Source organism: Trypanosoma brucei, chromosome 3 (genome assembly GCF_000002445.2).
Source record: "Trypanosoma brucei brucei TREU927 chromosome 3, complete sequence".
Classification (NCBI taxonomy): Eukaryota; Euglenozoa; class Kinetoplastea; order Trypanosomatida; family Trypanosomatidae; genus Trypanosoma; species Trypanosoma brucei.
The window spans coordinates 983,437-1,001,624 of NC_007276.1; the positions used below are offsets into that span (position 1 = coordinate 983,437).

General features: G+C 50.6%; 8 protein-coding genes across 8 annotated transcripts, besides 2 other annotated features; all 8 read left to right on the plus strand.

Annotated features, from left to right (window-relative positions):
• Positions 1-18,188: part of a sequence feature (sequence corresponds to BAC RPCI93-25B21) that runs on past both edges of the window.
• On the plus strand, positions 219-572 carry Tb927.3.3480 (U2 small nuclear ribonucleoprotein B, putative; the record flags this gene model as incomplete). The annotated part of the gene is made up of 1 exon (XM_838847.1): positions 219-572. One exon carries the CDS (start codon positions 219-221, stop codon positions 570-572), a length of 354 nt encoding a protein of 117 aa, XP_843940.1.
• Tb927.3.3490 (high mobility group protein, putative) lies at positions 2,185-3,000 on the plus strand (the record flags this gene model as incomplete). Its single annotated transcript, XM_838848.1, has 1 exon — positions 2,185-3,000. The coding sequence occupies one exon, from the start codon at positions 2,185-2,187 to the stop codon at positions 2,998-3,000; it is 816 nt and encodes a 271-aa protein (XP_843941.1).
• Positions 3,288-3,362: a sequence feature (T-rich).
• Tb927.3.3500 (hypothetical protein, conserved) lies at positions 4,283-5,368 on the plus strand (the record flags this gene model as incomplete). Its single annotated transcript, XM_838849.1, has 1 exon — positions 4,283-5,368. One exon carries the CDS (start codon positions 4,283-4,285, stop codon positions 5,366-5,368), a length of 1,086 nt encoding a protein of 361 aa, XP_843942.1.
• Positions 5,764-7,239, plus strand: Tb927.3.3510 (hypothetical protein, conserved; the record flags this gene model as incomplete). The annotated part of the gene is made up of 1 exon (XM_838850.1): positions 5,764-7,239. One exon carries the CDS (start codon positions 5,764-5,766, stop codon positions 7,237-7,239), a length of 1,476 nt encoding a protein of 491 aa, XP_843943.1.
• Tb927.3.3520 (hypothetical protein, conserved) lies at positions 7,922-9,205 on the plus strand (the record flags this gene model as incomplete). The annotated part of the gene is made up of 1 exon (XM_838851.1): positions 7,922-9,205. The coding sequence occupies one exon, from the start codon at positions 7,922-7,924 to the stop codon at positions 9,203-9,205; it is 1,284 nt and encodes a 427-aa protein (XP_843944.1).
• Tb927.3.3530 (hypothetical protein, conserved) lies at positions 9,823-11,175 on the plus strand (the record flags this gene model as incomplete). The annotated part of the gene is made up of 1 exon (XM_838852.1): positions 9,823-11,175. The coding sequence occupies one exon, from the start codon at positions 9,823-9,825 to the stop codon at positions 11,173-11,175; it is 1,353 nt and encodes a 450-aa protein (XP_843945.1).
• Tb927.3.3540 (hypothetical protein, conserved) lies at positions 11,562-13,097 on the plus strand (the record flags this gene model as incomplete). The annotated part of the gene is made up of 1 exon (XM_838853.1): positions 11,562-13,097. The coding sequence occupies one exon, from the start codon at positions 11,562-11,564 to the stop codon at positions 13,095-13,097; it is 1,536 nt and encodes a 511-aa protein (XP_843946.1).
• Tb927.3.3550 (hypothetical protein, conserved) lies at positions 13,418-16,909 on the plus strand (the record flags this gene model as incomplete). Its single annotated transcript, XM_838854.1, has 1 exon — positions 13,418-16,909. The coding sequence occupies one exon, from the start codon at positions 13,418-13,420 to the stop codon at positions 16,907-16,909; it is 3,492 nt and encodes a 1,163-aa protein (XP_843947.1).

Below are 18,188 nucleotides of genomic sequence, written 5' to 3' on the forward strand. Positions count from 1 at the left end.
CTTGTTCGAGTACAGAAAATATTGTGTATTTAGTATCGTCTGTTCTCCGTAATTTAAATTTAAATGCGGACGTGATTTCCCCACTCGCAGCTGTCACTGTTTTCCCGATTGATTTACACATGTACGTCCCTTCTGCCGTTTTTAATTTTCGCTAACGACCTCGTTCGTTTGTGTACATATATGCTGATGTAAGTGCATACGAAGTGTGAGGACTGATCATGGGTGAGCCAAAACAGACGCTTTACATACGCGGTCTCCCAGATAAGCCGTCCGCTGAGGAGGTGCGGCGTTTACTATACTTGTATTGCACCCAGTTTGGACCTGTGATTGATGTGTTGTATTGTAAGAGTAAAAGCATGTACGGGCAGGCCTTTGTCGTATTCACAGATGTTGCCACCGCCACAAATGCTCGTCGCGAGCTACATGAACGTCAATTCTACGGGCGGATTATACAGGCGTTCTATGCCAAGCGGCAATCGTTCAGTGCGGACCCCGGAGAGCGACGCCGCCGGGACTTGAGACAGGAACGCGTGTCCGGGGGGAAGAGGAGACGGGACACGCAAGCGGGGTAGCCGACCGTTACAGAAGTGCTGAGAGAGTGCCTGTTTGCCGCAACTTTACATGCCTGTTGTCGTTCGGTGCTATCCCTTGCAGGTAGTGCGGCACACACCGGACTTTGTGCATTGTGTGCTCTTTCTCCATTTCCTTCCGGCTGCAAAGGGGGGAGTCCGCTTATCGGCACTCGTGGTCACATCAAAGCGCGCTCCCCGGTGGCCATGTGTCCATGTGCGCACGGGCCTATCCCTTCTCTTTTGTGCATGTCCACGCAGGTTTTCTTTGGGCTAAAGATTGGAGTGTGGCTAGGGATTGAAAGAGGTAACGGATAATGTCTCTTCATTTTTTTACAGGTTTTGGGCACCTTTTCCTCGATGTGTGTGCAGTTCAGTGGCCCTTTTGTATCACAAATATGCTTCAGTGCCTTCCGCCCTGGGGGGGGGGGGCAGTCTCCCCAGCTGTTATGGGGCATCTGGGCGGAGATTAATCGATGCAACGCCCTCAGTTTACTAAACACAATAAACAACTGGTGATGTCCGCTAAACGACCGTTGGGGCGAGTATTCTTAAGAAAGGGATGAGGTTTCTGTATGCTTGTTCTCGAAAGGACCTCGCTGACTGCTTGGAAGTTTAGAGGTCTTGCGTCCGCAGGAGCCATTTGAATTCTGCTTGAAAACGCTTTTTACCTGTGGAAAGATGCATCGTCCACTTTCTGCCGGTAGTTAGCCTTGCGACTTTGGGGGAGGAGAGTGCATTCGGTGTTGGGGGGTTCTCTTACCGATTCTTCATCACGCTTGAATGTGTCTCGCGCGGAAGGATGGTAAGCGGCACGCTGTTTCTGAGGTGATGGTGGGGGAACAGGCGATTCGTGAAGTGTGTGCAACAAAGTGGGTTGAGGGTTATGTGCTGGTGCTTCCGGTGCTCCTGTTTGAAAGCGGAAGAGGGTGGTGTTTCTCGTACGATTGACCCGGGCGTGAACAGGGGGGCAGTACTGCCTTCAGGGAGGTGAAAATGACGATTTAAGGTTCCGGTGGGGCACCGTGAAGCTCTGTATGCTACATATAAGTTTTACAGAATGATAAATGTGTAGTTCAGTTAGCATACTTTTTGTACGCCTACTGGTACCCATCGTATTTTGTGTGTTGTGGGAACACTCTGGCGGTTGGGTGTCACAAGTTCGACCACCGACCGCGTGGCGTACCTTGAGGGGAGCTGCGTTTGTGTTCGTTCTCAACACTATACGAATGTGTGCTGTTGCTCCGTGGTGTTGATATATATATTTATGTATGTGCCGAATCTTGTTCTCTCTGCCATCTTTATGTCGGGGACTCGGGTGTTGCTGATTGGTGTATCGTTTGCCGTCCATACTTTGTTTACCCTCAGTCGACCCATTCCCTCCATTTAATCTTTCTCGCTTTTTTTTTTGCGTGGCGCCATTTGAAACGCCTTTTTTTTTCTCCTGTTTGTGAGGCTTGTAATTTGAAGGACGAATTAGCTGAAAATACGTGCACACTTTCGTTCAGTTGAAAGCAGTTTCAAGGAAAAGACATCGGCCCAGAGACCGCTCCGACACTCATATAAGGACTTACGTACACGCATACATTTTTGGGGCGTGAGGTAAAGAGACAAGATGGCAACAGAATTGAAGAAAGGACCACTCCCTACAGATATTGAAGAGACCGTAATAACTATCATGCGGGAGGAGGGCGTTAGGTACATAACGGCCAAGATTTTACGCATGCGGCTTGAATCTAAATACCAAATGGAGTTTGGGCCACACAAGGCGGCTATAGATGACATTGTTGCGAGGGCTATGCAGCGTCCTGAATTCAAGAAGCAGCTGGAGTTGGCGCTCAAGGAGAAAGATGCATCCAAAAGCAGCGGAGGGAAGGGATCGAAGCGTGCCCGCAGTGCTGGAGCAGAGGCGCCCTCCAAAACAAAGAAGGAAATGACGGAGAAGCCAAAGAAGCCCGCCGACTATCCTAAGCCGGCTGTCAGTTCTTATTTACTTTTCGTAGCTGATCAGCGCGAGGAGCTGAAGGCGAAAAACCCCGGGATGCAGAATACTGCGATTCTTCAGACGTTGGGTAAAATGTGGAGTGATGCGTCCGATGACGTGAAAGAGCATTACAGAAAGAAGGCAGAGGAGGACAAGGCCCGATTCCGGCGTGAAGTAGACGAGTACAAGAGACAGGGTGGAAAGGAATACGGACGGGGAGGGAAGATAAAGAAGGATTCCAACGCCCCAAAACGCGCGATGACTTCCTTCATGTTCTTTTCGAGTGACTTCCGAAGCAAGCACAGTGATCTCAGCATCGTAGAGATGTCAAAGGCTGCCGGTGCCGCATGGAAGGAGCTCGGTCCGGAGGAGAGGAAGGTCTACGAGGAGATGGCAGAAAAGGACAAGGAGCGATACAAGAGGGAAATGGCAGCACTACCCAAGTAGCTTGGCAGTGTATATTGATGTTTCGCCTAGCCGGGGTAACAGTGGTTCATACTGGTTGGGGCTGGTGCTCGAAGGCTGACTCCAACTGAGGGTGTGAAAAAGAAAGGAAAACGAAAAAAGGTGTTTAGATAAAAGCCTCGTGGGGATCAGGAAAGACGCATTAGTAACGGCAGTGCGCTCACGTACACGCGGTGACAGACACAGATTAGTGTACATGCGCATTGGGTACGTGCAGAGAAAGCAGGAATTCCATTTAGAGAGACTTGCGGGACTTATTTTTATCAATGTCTTCTTCCTTTAGTTTTCTTTCGTAACTTTTTTACTTTTTTTACTTTTTTTTTATTTATTCTTATTTATTCTTTAAGTCTCCGCCACACAACTACTTTCATTGTCCTTCCTCAAGCACGTGTGCCGAAACTTGCTTACGGCCATTGTCGCGACTGTAAGGGGTCGGGTCTGTGACAGGATGTTTTTTCCCCCCCTTCTCCCCGCTGGTTTAACAGATAGGGTGATAAGAAGGCTATGAAGATGCGTGCAATTGTGTGTGTGCTGATGGGTAGTTAAAGTGCGTGAAAGACAGTGTTAGATGGGTTGGCGCAGCAGCCGAGAGGGGGAAATCATATTGTAGGAAAGGAAATAATGACTTCCTGCGTCAGAGGGTGGACCAAAGAACTGAGAAATGGATGCTGTTTGGGCTCTGAGAGGGCTTTAAGTAATGTTCAATCCGTGAAGATGATGACACATATGTGTGTGCTTGAGGGTCAGACATATGGGAAGCAAAGGGAAGGTACTAAAACTAGAAGAAAAAAAGGAGGACAGAATCGCATATATATAGAGGAAGGGCTCCTCCGCACGTACTGAGAGGAGTGCTGAAGTGCGGAGTCTCCAACAGGACGAGTAGAAAAAGAGACAAGGGATTTTCTCATCTTTTTTTTCTCTTTTTCGCCGTGAACACCCATGCAACTTTTTTTTTTTTGGGCCTGCTGGGGATTACACACTAAAATGCCGTCAATGATATATATATATATATATAGACATGTATTCCTCGTCCCCGGCTCACTCACCCCTCTCCTCCCGCCTTTGCACGCCCTGAACAGATTTGCCATTCTCTTCGGCGTATGCGTGTTCTTGTGTGCTTACTGAGGGGCGAAAACCTCCATGGAACATCGGTGTTTTAGCTCCTTCACCTGTCTTTTTTTTTAAAACTTGAATAAATAAGGTGTAAATCGGCATCAATATCCCATCGGTGCTGCGGTGTGGAAGGTGAGTGGAAAGGGAAAGCATGTCGAGCTGTGAGCGACTTTCACCAAAACAATTTCATAGTCAAGAGTCACGGCTCTATACGGAAAAATGCGTCAGAGAGTTGATGCAAACGAGGGCGTTCCGGGACTATGTTGGTCACTTAGAATACAGTGAAAGGATGCAATTCTCATGGTTTGTTGCGCTTATCGGCTTGGCGCTTGCGTCTTACTATCATGCAATCTTTATGTTTCCAGTCAACTGTGGTACTTACGCTGGTAACTTTGACGAAGCGACCCCCTTTTTCCTCGTGGCAACCCTGTTGATGGCGCTGTTTGTTGCTCCCTCAGTTATGGTTGCGCAGATCAGTGGATTTTTTGAGCCCATTTCGAGGGAGGAAGTGTCGAGTCTTTTAACGTATATTACATTCGTTAATGCTGCCGTTGTCTCGTTCGGTGGGAGCTGGTTGCACAACCCGCCGTATATCGTTTCAGAACCGCCTGTACCATGGCTCTCCGGAACGATTTCACAGTTAGATGAGCTGGCGACACGCACTATTTTGCGCGCACTTCCGCTTCATGGAATAGTAGTGGGGAGCTGGCTGCTGTATCTCTGGCAAAGTCGAGGCTGGAGGCGCGTCTGGAAGCTACCGCTGCCGCTTTTGACAGCTCCTGTTCTTCTTGCCGTCTTTACTTGGTTTTGGTTCCGTGTTACAAGCCCCATTTGTGCGCAGTTGCTTAGTTCGAGCACTGACGCTTTAGAATTAGTAGATGTCTTTTTCAGTGCATCTGATGAGATGATTAAGAGTTTCTCATCTATTTTCAGCACTCCGCTTCGGCTTGGGGCTTTTATAAGCCCTCAGGACTGTTGCCGGTTGTGGTGCTCCACACTTGCGTTTTCTCTTTTGTACTTCGCAGGGGCACTGGCAATCCCTGTGATTGGCGGTATTGCCATTCTAATATCATGGGTCCTGCCTACGCATCCAACTACGTGGGGTCTGTCCTTTATTTTAAGTATAGCCGGTCTGGTCATGCAAGTTCAGAGGAATGAGTCAAGTGTGGTGGCACTGTTTGCCTTGCTTGTGGCCATTTGGGCGTTGGGGCGCAACGGCTTCTCACTCATGAACTAAGGTTTTTTTAATTCTTACAGGGTGTAATGGGGAATGGGGACAAGGATCGCAAGATGAGGGAACGAGGGGAATTAGAGGCACCGCAGTAACAACGGGTTCCATAATGTTCGGAATGCGAGGTACCTTGGATTCGCTTCACTGGTTTCATCTGAACAATGGAGGCGCTTCGAAGCCAGTGTGGGTGTTGCGTTTTTCTTTTTTTTCCTTTGTGCCATGCCAAAGACCTGTGCTACATACCGCTCTTTCATGCAATTGTATTTGAGTTGGCTGGAATCGTCAGCTTAAACTCACTGTGTTTGGTGTTCTTCTGAACATTTGTACAATTCATACGTTAGTGCATATCTTCTTTGCCCTCCCTTTTCCTAGACCAACGTGGTTGTTTGAGGGATACTTGGATGCTGCCCTCAGCGCAAGAAGTCGTGGAAGTGCGCTCTCCGGAGACCGTTAAGCTGGACTTGGTTCCCGATGATGCCACGGCGGGGCCCGAAATTGCGGGTGCCGAACATCATCATTCAGAGGATTCGGGAGCTGCGATGTCGCACTCCGAGGGAGACCACCGCGAGGATACGAATGGTGCGATGGTGTCTGATACTAAAAGTTCCGCACTCGACTTGATGGAGAAGCCCGAGGGTGACGGTAGTGAAGAATACCGTAAGCCCCCTGCTGGGACCGATAGTGATACGTGTGATGCGGCGGCAGAACATCTGTTCAGCGAGGAGGATGGGGAGGAGGAGGGGAGCCAACAAGAGGAAAGAGATGAAGGGAGTTATGAGGACCGTTCCGAAGACGAAGAGGAAGTTGAAGGAGAGCCGGACGGGGAAGGATCTGACGAAGAGCAATATGTGATGGAGCAGGAAGAGGATTATGGATTTGTGTTGCCTCCGGAGACTAGTAAGGATGCCGTGGCGAAAGTCGAATCGTTCGTGATTAATGGAAAGAAGTATACCGCATCTTCTTTTGTACATAATGCTGGCTTTCGAGTGCTTCGAGAGTTGAAGGGGAAGAAGGCAAGGGATTTGGTAATATGCGCGTCGCGCAAACCACATAACATCCTGAGCTGCAAAAATTTGCACCTAACTAATCGTGCAGTGTGTGTAAAGGATTGCTATCTGAGGCTCAACACGTTGGTAAACAACCCCGGCAAAGAAGCTTTGCTTGTCGACCCTACGTCTGCGGCAACGGCGCTGTTTTGTGAAAGGACTGATGCCGATCACGATCAGAGTGCCTGTACCGCGTTGCACCTCATGCCAGGAATTGTCTACGTAGGTTTCCCCCCTCTTCGTGTCGGATACTTCGAGGGAGAGCTCCATAAAAATATCGCCCTGACGAGACTTCAGGAAGGTAGTGACACCTGTGGAACATGGTGTGCCGGCCGTCGCTCACATATCGTTGTTACGTGTAGCTTCGTTCATTACAATAGAGGGACGGTATACAAGGAGGCACCATCTCCTCCCGCTCTGCCCACTGCCCTCTTCCCAGGTATGCAACCTCGTGAGCACGTGGGGAGGGGGCGCGGGAGGAATCCACTCGGTCGAGGTCGAGGGGCGCGTGGACGGGGCGGATTGGGTCGTGGGCGCGGGTGCGGGGCTGCCACTGAGGGACACGATAGATCGAACAATGCCAGAGGTAGGGGCCGGGGCGCAAGTAAGGAATTGAGCGCTGGTAGAGGACGCGTGCGGCCAGTGAATGTTGTGGCCGCACAGCCCCCACTAAGCAGCGCGGTCGTGTGCGAGGAAGTGGGTGGTGTTGCGCCGCCACCCGAGGTTGCCATCACTGAGGGGGGTATGCGGGCACACGGGGTCCAGTTCCTGAATTTCGTCCTCGTGCTGCTGAGTGTCATCATTGCAGTTCTTGTTTACATGCTGATGTGAGGCTCTATAGGGTTTCGCTGCGCAAGCGGGATGACGGGCTTGAGTGCGTCCTTCTTGGGTCGAAGGGTCTATATTCTTTTCCAACCTCTCGCGCCCCTTATGCTGGCGTATAAAGAAGGGGTGTTGTTTTGTTTACAATTGCGCGCCGGCTGGATCATGCGCAAAGCGGAACACCTGAAGGGAGGGGAACATGTGCGAGCCGCCTTGTGGTTGTGATGTGTGACCAATATATAGACGGTGGCTGCCCTTCCCGTGGCTGTTCAATGGCTAGTGTTCTTCATTGCTCGCTTCGGCGTTAGTTGTGCCCGTAAATTCTTGGTTGGAGCCAGTGAAGAGACGTGCAGCAGCCTTTCTGTCGTTAGTTCTAAGCACCGTGACGATTAGCCGCGTAGGTGTGGCCGAGTACGCCGACTCCCTTGCGTCGAGTAAAGTTAATTTCTGCTGGAAGACACGGACTCTGTGCTATACACCGTCCCCGCTCTTCCTTAACTCTTCTTTAATCCGTATTGCACCTGCGTTTGTTATCATTTTTTTTTTTGAAAGAAGATTCCCATTACACTTCCATGGGTCTGAACAATTTGAAATATACCACTTTTTTTGCCGTGCCACGTTGCTCTAGTCATTAGGAGTGCCGCACCCGCTGAGAAGGGACCTCTGAAACAGTGCGAAAGAATATTGGATCATGGTCTACCCCTTTTCCAAGCAGCCCGACCACTTCAGGGAGCGCCGAAGCTTGCTGCTTCCTCTATCTTTAGTTGCTGGTTCGTTGTTTTTTGGGGTGAGACTTTACAAGTGGTGGAGTGAATACCGCGAGTCCATGGAGGATGAACAGCTGTTTGGAGAGACTTCAGCGTCACCACTCCTTAGTTTGGACGGAGGGTTCCCCCCGAAGGTTCAATCTCAGACGTTGAGCGCCCGCGAGGGCAGTGGATTCGAATGCAGCAGCGGCGTTCTTACTCAGGAGGAGCGCGGTGAGGCGCTGCGGTTGGCGCGGATGCTTTTAGGTGAAACACCCATCAGTGACTCAAGCTCTCTTGGGTCTGGGGAGAGTTCTGACTCAGGTGTCACCGACGTTTCACTCAACTACCAAATTGCCGTAGAGTTGGAGAGGGAGGCTCGTGACAGTCTCACTGAGGCAGTGGTTCAGGGGGAAGTGGCCAGAGCTGCCGCCCGAGGCAGGCCATTGACACTTGCAGATTATTCGACCGTGTTGCCGTTGGTTGTGGAGTATCTTGAGGTGTCAATGGACCGTGAAGAGCTTCGCGCGCGTCGTGCCGCCAAGCGTCTCGTGGATCAACAAAATGGAGGACTGAGATTTAGTTCTGGCGCCGGAAGGCACGGCCCCGACGATTTTTTCATCAATGATGTAGATGAGATCAGTCGCCGCGTGGCGCAGATGCGCTCGGCGGATATCAGCAAAGCATGTGCAGATTTGTTTTCGCGATCTGAAGAGATGGACCGGCTACTAAGAGCCCCAGCAAACAATCGCTGGGACGATTGCATGGAGATGGATTGGGGTGGTGACGACGAGGCCGACTTGATGGCATACCTTGACCAGGATGATTCGGCGGGTTACGCTAATCGTGCAGAGGCCCGTGTGGGGGCTCAGCTTCAGCGTGACCTACGAACGTTCGACGATGAAGAGATGTATGACGATGATGCGCAGGAAGAGGAGAGTGAGGACCTCGATGATGAATTGGAGAAGGCCGACTTCGAGCGTATGCTCTTAAGCAAGCTTTACTTGCTTGCAGAAAGTGTGGGAATGGAGGATGCAGCTTGCGAGTGTCGAGCAAAGAGACATAAAGAGGGTGAGGCGTTGGGTTTTGGGGGAGGAGAGCCAAGGCAACCTGATACTGTTGATGATTTGGAGGAGGATCATTTGCAGATAAGTGATGATGCGGACAGCGACACTTGGGAGACGGAGGGAGATTTTGAGGAGGAAGAGGTTGAAAGTTCCGGGGGTTAATCTCGTTGTCTTTACGATCCGGGAACGTTACGGTCTTTCCCAAGGTTTCCGGTAGGAGTCAGTACGAAGTTTAAATCTTTAACGCACGAAATAAGAGGATACCAGATTGTTATTCTATATGGTTTCTCGCTATGAGGGAATGAAGGGAGAATATGTGTCGTTCCTTTCCGCACTCCCGTTTCTTTTCAGAGTTCTGCTGCACTGTCAACTTCCTTATCTTTTACGATCGAACATCCGTGTTGCCAACACTCTCAAGTTCTTTTTTTAAATTTTTGCAAGTCGGATGACTATGATGGTCGAGTTTATCATTTAGAACTGTGTGTGTACGGAAATTCGGCGCAACTGCCGAGTTGGGTTGCATTTGAATGCTTTGGTCGGTGTTAGGGTACCTTGCGCGGCCTTGATGAGTTCGGTTGCGTAATATCGGCGTAGTTTTGCCTGTGTGTGTGTGTGTGTTTGCACGCGTGGAGAAACATGGGAATGACCCGGTTTGTGCTGCTGGTGGGCGTTCATTTTCCCTTTGGGATATGACAGTGAGCAGACTGCTATGCAGACTCTGAGATTGCACTACATGCCGCGGTTAATTCACACTCACAACCATATACATATTTGTGCTCATGTGCGCCTCATTCCAGAAGTGCTCTGCTGTTTCACAAGAAAATGTTATTGCTCAACCGTATACGTGGTTGCTTGCATCCAGTATGCTTTCCAAACCCATTTCTTCTTTTCAATTTTTCACGATTCTTGTGCATACCATTTGCTTCACGTGTATAAGGCAAAATATTATATATATTCAAAGAATATATATTACCTGTGCTGTTTCGATCATGTTGAGGAGGATGGAAGATTGCTATATTGATTATGTGGCGGGGCTTCTGGCACGGGGTAACATTGACATGAACGTTGTAAGGACAACACTTGTTTCACTGGGCTTTGATGATAGAAGCATAGACATCATGCTCGGTGAGGCTCTGAATTTGCGTTGGACGAGTGGTTCCTCATCAACCACACTGACCGCCTCCGAACCCGCCTCGGAGACGGCTTCGAGAACGAGTCTAGAGAAGGGGGCCGTTCCCTTCCTGTGTGGGGATAACGCGGTTAAGCTCTCACGATCTTATCCATTGGGGGAGGTTCCGGAGGGCACGGGTAGTGTCGACACAAGTCAGCAGCGCCTTCCTGTTGACTTTAGGGACAAAATTATATCGTTGTCGAGCACCGGCAGCCATTCGTGCATGTGCCAGGAAGACCCTTCTTCCTCTTGCACGACTGGTATGGGCTACGAACCTGAGGTTGGATTGCCACCCTTCATCAATGCAGAAGGCTGCCAGCAAGACCGTGGTAATGTGCCAGGTGAGCGCTATAAAAGACATTTGGAAGCCTTGGAAGAATTACTCGGTGTTGTCTGGTTTCCTAGCAATGAGGTTGTTGATAGGTGTGTACCCCTGAGAGTGCGGAATGAGCTGTGCCGAAGCCGACTGAAGAAGTTGATAATGTGTGGCAAGGGGCCAGATAAAATACTTCTCCCCCTGCCACAGTACCTTTATGAAGCGGAACGTGAGGATTGGGGAACGCCTCAGAAGAGTTACGATGACCGAGCGGTTCGTTTTTTCCGCCATTTGGACACGTGTGATAGACATCATTCCTCCATTCAACGGCGAAGGAGTCGCTCCCCCCGGCAAAGACGTCCCTGTGATGGTGCCCTGGGTCACTGCGAACTGTGTAGGACCCTATCTTATAGATTTCTTTTATCCTGCAAAGGAGAACAACGCTCACGGCCGCAGACAACATCCGCCGCCGCTGGTGGTGCGTGCCATGTGAAAATGAGACCGCTTTCTGTTAACACGGTTGGGTGTGGAAGGATTAACGTAAAAGCCGTTGCGACGACGCTTCCGCGGCGTGAGGATCGCGTGGGGAAGGCCCTTGCCTACCGTGCTGCGTGGAGCAGATTTGGTCTCTGGCCTGCGATATAAGTTGAGAGTGGTGTGCTGATTTTGACATCTTGTTAGGTGTGCGGGTCAGCGGGCGCACTATTATCGGTGTGTTTTCCCTTTTGTTGCCAGCGAGAATTGCACCCCCTTTCCCTTTCTTTTTGTTTTCACGAGCTCTTCGCTTGTATAGCGAGGCTTTAGTGCCACGTACGTGTTGTGCTGGGTCGTTTTTACCGCGACAGGTGACATAGATTTTTCCTTCTGCTCGTTGCGAACCTCACGTGGATACTGCTCTCTTGGTGGGTAGCCTCAGTCTACATGGCAAACCCTTGCGTGTAATGGAGGGGGCTTGCCTTTGACTTCTGCTTGAACATTTCTAGTTTATACTCAGCTTGTTTCGCAGGGAAGGTTCAAAATAGAAGAGTGTAATGATGTCAACTGCCCCAACGGGTGGTTTTGGCGGCTTTGGCGCCGCGGCGAAGGGTGGTTTTGGAGCAGTGACGGCGACGGGAGGTACTGGCTTTGGAACTGCAGCAACGGGGAGTACAGGCAACTTTGGTGGCTTCGGAACCGCAACGGGGAGTGGTTTTGCTGCCGTTACAACCACTGGCACATTTGGTGGATTCGGTGCTGGTAAGGGTTTCGGCACGACTGTTGCTACCCCCGCTCAGCCTCACCTTCCTCAGTACAAGGGTATTAAAGGTCCAGGTTCATCGACCGAATGGCTTCATGGTGTTAACCTTTCCATCCTTCGTGATGACGTCGTATTTGAAGACCTTCCCGTTCCTCTGCAGCAGCATCTCACAGACTTTCACAACTTCATACAAGCGGAACACGATGCTAAGCAGGTTGTTGAGGCCTTTTTGACGGATTCCGCAACACCGAATGCAACTCCTGCACCTAGCTATAGAGAGTTGGTTAAAAAGATGAATCAACTCGCAAGTGGGGAGAACGCTGTTGATGGCATTCGTGTGGAGTGTTTTGAACGTGAGGTTCAAGCGCATCGGCTCGGACAAACCCTGGATAAATGTGAGGACGACATCCTTGACTATATGAAGAATGTTTGGAAGCCGCTTTCTGAGATTGATTTTACGCAGCGTGCTGGTGGTAACAGGCCAAAACCCGCATCTGAGCCATTTCAACGTATTCTTCGTGAAATTCAGGGATGCATGGACGCCATTTCGGCAGCTGTCTCTGAGTTGGAGGCCGCGGTGGTGCCCTGTGGTCGGCGGGTGAGGGGTCCAGTTACCGATGATGCCAGCAGGAGTAACGCCGCACCGGAGCCGCCTTGCGCCTCTGCCTCCGAGTTTCTTACAAAACTTACTGGTGGTGTAGAATTGCCTGATGTTCCGCCACCTGGATTGGGCTCGGCTGCGTCGGCACATCCCGTTTCTCGGATAAACGCATCTCTGAGCAACCAGTTAACAACCCTTCTGAATTTGGCCGCGTGGACACTGCGGCTTCACACGAGGGCTGATAGCGCCCGCGATCTCTTTGTTCACAACTACGGGACATCAGAGGCGGAGTTGCTTCTTGCTCAGCAGCATCAGCAAGCAGAGTCGTCTGCGGGGCCTCGGAGACCATTTTTGTTGCCTTCCTCTACCGGTGCAGCGGCGGCGGAGGTTAACCAAGACACTGTGGGTGATATTCATAGGCGTTCTGCCTTTCCTCACCGCTCAAAGGCCTTGTCCAACGGGGAACGCAAGATGCAGTACGATGTTCTTCTCGAGCGAAAGTATCAAACAGCCGCCCCGGCAGCTGCACCACTGTCAACAGCAACTGCTTCCGGTACCGCTTCTTCAGTTGCCGGAGCGACTCTTGGCGCAACATCGTCAACCTCCACCATAGCTACCGGTTTTGGCGCTCCCCAGTCTTTAGGTACAATCGGAGGCGCCACCATATTTGGTGCGGGGACCTCTGCTGCTGACCCAAGGAAGACCCTGAACAAAACCGGTCGCTCATAATACCTCCGTCGCAAGGGTATTCGAACGGTGCATGTGTGCAGGGTTGCTTTGATTCCGCCGCCGGCGTCCCCCTGCTGTAGCCGGGGTCTGACATATGTTGTCTTCAGGGTGTTGACCGCTTCGGTAGCCACCCGCCTGCAGTTTTTACTTCATTTTACTCCAACTATGTCATGCCGGGGCTGCCCCCTTTCTTTCCTTTTCTTTCCTTATGCTTTCGTTAAATTGCCTTCGTCTTTCTCTTACTACTTTGCTTTTTCCGGGTCGATTTTGCGTTCCCATATTGCAACGCGGTTGCTAAAATTCAAGTCACGGTAGATGAGATGTCACACTCTGCCTTTTTGCACAATCGCCTGTGGAGAAAACAGGCTGGGGGGTTGACAATAAAGAGTTTCAACCGTTTTGACGATTTAGGGCCGCTTACAGTGCCGGTTTCACCCCCAACAAGCGATTTATCAGATGCTGGTATTACCGTGCGCCGCTCTGCTTACTCCGTGCTCAGGATGCGTAACAGTCAACCGGGCGTATGCGCGCAAAATTTACTTTCTTGCTCTGGTAAAAGTATTGAACCCGAGATGCACAAGTGCTGCTGTTCCGCCTTGTTGTACCGGTCGCCACACCGTGGCGAGGCATCAACAACCTTGTCATCGGATGAGGAGCTGGAGCGTGACGATTTTGTGTTTTCGCTAAAGCTCGCAGAAGTGGAGCAGATGCTGCAGGAGCTTGTAGGAGTGGTACGGTATGAGGAGTTGGTTGGCCCGGCTCTAGCAGATGCTCGATGGATTGGAATGTGTCAGAGCATGCCAGAGGCGGTTGAAGGTGCAGGGGGTTGGATTGCGCGGGTGCTTTTAACTCCGGAGGAAGAGCACCGTATCAAGTGGCTGCGTGAGGATGGGGTGCAGCTATCCGACAAGCTTGCTTGCATTCCGTCATTCAAAGCGTTATACGTTGCATTCCACACAGTAGGAGGGGAGGGCTTGGGATTGAGCCACTTTGAGGTCATTGAGAAGCGGATGCGAGAGGGCTCCGTGAAGTGGGACATGTCTGATGCTGCTGTCGCATGCTTCTTTGCAATGCACCGCGTGGAGTCGCGTCCTTTTTGCTGCCATGTGGTGCGTGATGTGTTGCTGGAGACGGGATCGCAGGGGGGCATGGTGGCTGCAACGGCTCCTGAGCCGACGCTGCGTCACGTATTAGGGGCTACGCTGTTATTACGCATGGTGGGAGTGTTGTTGCTTGAGGCGCAGGGGACTAGTGGTGCGGGGTTGGATCCTCCCATGTACCTGTTTGCAGCCATCACAGAGTTTCTCGCATTTGTTAAATCCCTTCCAGTGGGTAGGTTTACTTGCGTCTTAAGGGAAATTGCAGTTGAATGCCGCGCAAGGGTGGCATCGCTTGCATCTTTTTATACTGTTCCGGTGGGTAGTTCGTGTCTACCGGATTTCACCTTGTGGCTGCTGCGAGAGGTTCCCAACTCCGCCTCGTGCCACCTCCACTTTCGTCACATGACGTTGCGCAGTCATACGGAGGCCATCACATTACTGGAGAAATCATTCCTCCTTTCACCCCAGTGTCTGGATCTTCATGTGGTGGTGGATGTTTTGTTCCCCCTCCTTGATTCTAGCGAGGTGGACGACTTCTACTTCATTGTGTTTAATGAGGTGCTTACCAGACTTGGGGAACGACTCCATCGCAACGTACAGTCGTTCACAGAAGACGACTTTCGGCTCATCACCGCCCTTGGAGTTCGTCTTTTTGAGGGACAAGGGAGTGGGTTGGGTCAGTCCTCCTCTCAAACCGCTGGAAACTGCCCCTTCGATGCGAAAAAGCTTGAGCAACTGGAGCAGCTTCAGGTGATGGGTGGTAGCCCGTGGTCATTCATTGTGCTCTCTTATGATTATCTCAAGGAGGTTATGCGGTCACTAGTCAGGGATGGGCGGCAGTCGAGGTATCAACGTCAATATGGAAGGTCCCCCATATCGAGTGTCGCTGAAGCGGCCGCTCTTGGTGGCGGTGGTGGGATTCAGCGCAAATCGCTGTTTCCTAAGGCTGTGGAACGTGGTAAGAACAACATTCCGTGCATCATCACAACAACCGGTACTGAGTGCCCCGACGCGAGCGAAGGGGGCCTTGGATCCGATGGTGCCATGACGTTTAGGAAAGGGTATCCATTGCTGTCGCCATCGTCATTAACTTCACTGCGGGAACGCTTTGTTGTGTTTGTTGAGGAGTTGGTGAAGACCCTTGTTGACGAGAGAGGAATTCATCACCGCAGTTCCAGCGTGGTGAGTGATGATTTGTTTACGTTCGTGAGCAAACATATGTCTTTGCCCAACATTCATGACGAGTACCGCCGAAAGATATATCTTTTGGTTAACATAATGACCAAAGAAACATCCACAAGGATAGGTGATGAGGGCAGGAGTATCGCTACATCTGAGGACGATATCCCGCCGGAGCTCCGCTATCTTGTCACGTCTCTTTCTCTGATGCTTTCCCCGTGGGCGGCAGTAATGATTCTGCGGGATGTTTTGAGCGAGTCGTCTGGGATGAACCCCCGCTACACTTACGTCCTTAACGCCGCAATCGACCTACAGTTGCCCACATCTACAACGCGCTCGCGCATGGCAACGACGCTTAACATGTGGCGTTTCATAAGTTCGCAATCAAGAAAGATGACGTTCGCCGAGCATATGGCTATGAAGCGGCGTTGCGCCGTAAACATTCCCCTTTCGTACATACTGTCATCATACTGGTCCCTTTTGACGTGGCTAACGCTTCTGACAATTGTTGGTCTTAATGTTGCCGGGCTTGACCTGGAGTCACAATACGCTGCCACTTGCCTGTTTCGTGATTTTGCGCCACCCGAAGATGTTATCGTACCCCTTGCAGATGAGTCCTGCCTCAACACAGTCCACGGTGCCGTTTCTAGCTACTTTGAGGGCTCGGGACTGAATGGGGCCAAGGGGCTAACGGGAAAGAGTGGAAGAAGGGAGGTAACGTGGGATCGCATTTCGCAAGAGGGACTGTTTTCGTCGGCGCCATATATTTTCTCACGTGCCGCGGACCGTAGACTTCCTATGACTGTTGTTTCCGTCGGCAGCGAGGGGAGTGTGTCTGCTGTTGATCAAGTTTCGAGGGAGTTCGCATGTGCCTCCACATTTCTCCACGAGCTGGCAGGCAGGTCGATTTTTCCATTTTATCTTTCAATTGATCAGATGCTCTCGGCCGATCTTATCGTTGCTCGCGTGGCGGAACGTATACGGAGGGTTTCGTTTGACAATGCTTGGTTTGTCAGTCGAGCTGTCTTTCGAACCTTCCCGTTGGGCCGAGCCCACACCGAACATAGTTTAGTCACCCATACCTGTGATCAGGCGAGTTCCAAGCGTCGGCGGATTACTTTTCTCTTGTACGTTCAACGCAACATTCCCATACCGCCTCAGTTATTATTGCGTCTTAGCGACAGTGTGCTTGCGCAGCATGGGGATCTTGTACTTGTGACGCACGATGTTAGCTTGAAGGTCGGGGGTTGTACTCCTAAGGTGCTTGAGCAACTCGCCGAAGCGCACCGGATTCGTTGTATACCGTGCGCACCAACAGGTGGAGTAGATGGCGGTGAATCAATGTGTTTGAGTAGGTTCTGGGAGTTGTGGGCCCATGGGAACGAATTAACTCGCAGGTGTGGGGCGTTCGCAAAGCTTTTGTGGTCTGCTGACCATGTTGTATGTTCAAGCCGACACTTAAGGAATCCTTCTGCAGCTGCTCTACATCCTACCAAGCGCGTGCTAACCGATTTCCGTTGCTACAGTCTTTAATGCGAGGGGCGTATTCGAATGGTGAAGGAAGCGCAGATATGTAAGGCTGTGAAAAGCTAGGGTGCAGTTTGTCGCGGTCTTTGGATTGCCGTGATGCTTTTTCCTCATAGTCTCCAGTCGTCATGGTTATTGTCGTACTTCCATTTTTTTCTTTTTTTGTTTCAGGTTCTTTCCTCCCTTGTACCTTTTGCGCAAAGCGATCATACGTCATGTGATTACGGTATAGCTTTGACAATTTCAACTCCCTGTTGGAGCCTATCGTCGTTTTTGTTCCGCCCGTTGCTCTTACCATCACTTTACTGTTGTTGTGTTGTTTCTGCTTGCTCCTCGTTGCACCGACTACGGGTTTCAAAATGTGGGGGATGGGCGTGTTTGTAAGGCGTCATAATGCTGTCCATCTTTTTATTTCCCCCCCGCAATGGGTCTATCGATGCGTACCGCGCCTTCTTAAAATTCTTTTATTATCCTCCTCACGTGCCATACCTCAGGACCGCTACTGGAGGGTAATACGACGTCACGCCAACGTGTGTGTGTGTGTGGCTTTATGTAGGAAAATGTGTGTTGGTGTCCCATAGTTTGTTTTCCAGTTCCTGCTGGGGGGTAAAAATCTCAGGTTAGTTGCCCTTGAAAGATTTGTGTAATTCGATGCGTGGTGTTACTTTTTTTTGTTGCATATTGTTTCATTTAAGCGGTTCTTGGGCCAGGTGGACACTCACTGGCTTGCTTTACAGAATTCAACACGTGTGTACGTTAGTAGTGGGTTGCGGGAGGAAAGAGGGGAGGGGTGCATGTGAGGTTTTGTGATCAGCTCTTTCTTTGAACCTAATGCGTACTTCATTACTTTGGAAGAGGGAGGATGAGTTGACTTTCTCATGTGAGCACCCTTACCGACTGACTGCCGCCTTTCCTATTTGATTAGAGCGACCGAGCACAAACTCCTACACAAAACTAACCTCAAGGACCTTTTATTCCGGTTCTGCATGTTTAGTTTTTGTTGTGTGTGATGTGGACTGAGACTGAGCTACGCTCATCAGCTGTCAACGATAGTAAGTCTTCCTTCCACACACGTACACACGCATATATTGGCATGCGTGCCGTTAGAATGTGTAGGGTGTCAATGAAACAATATGTTCCTGTAATGATTCAGCAATACCCCTTTTGTGAATCCATATGGAGGTAAGGAGATACACGTACCATTTCATGCACTCGCACCCATTCCTTCCCCATCTTTCCTTTTTTTCTCTGTTGTTGTTTCGTGTGGATACTGAAATAAGGGAAA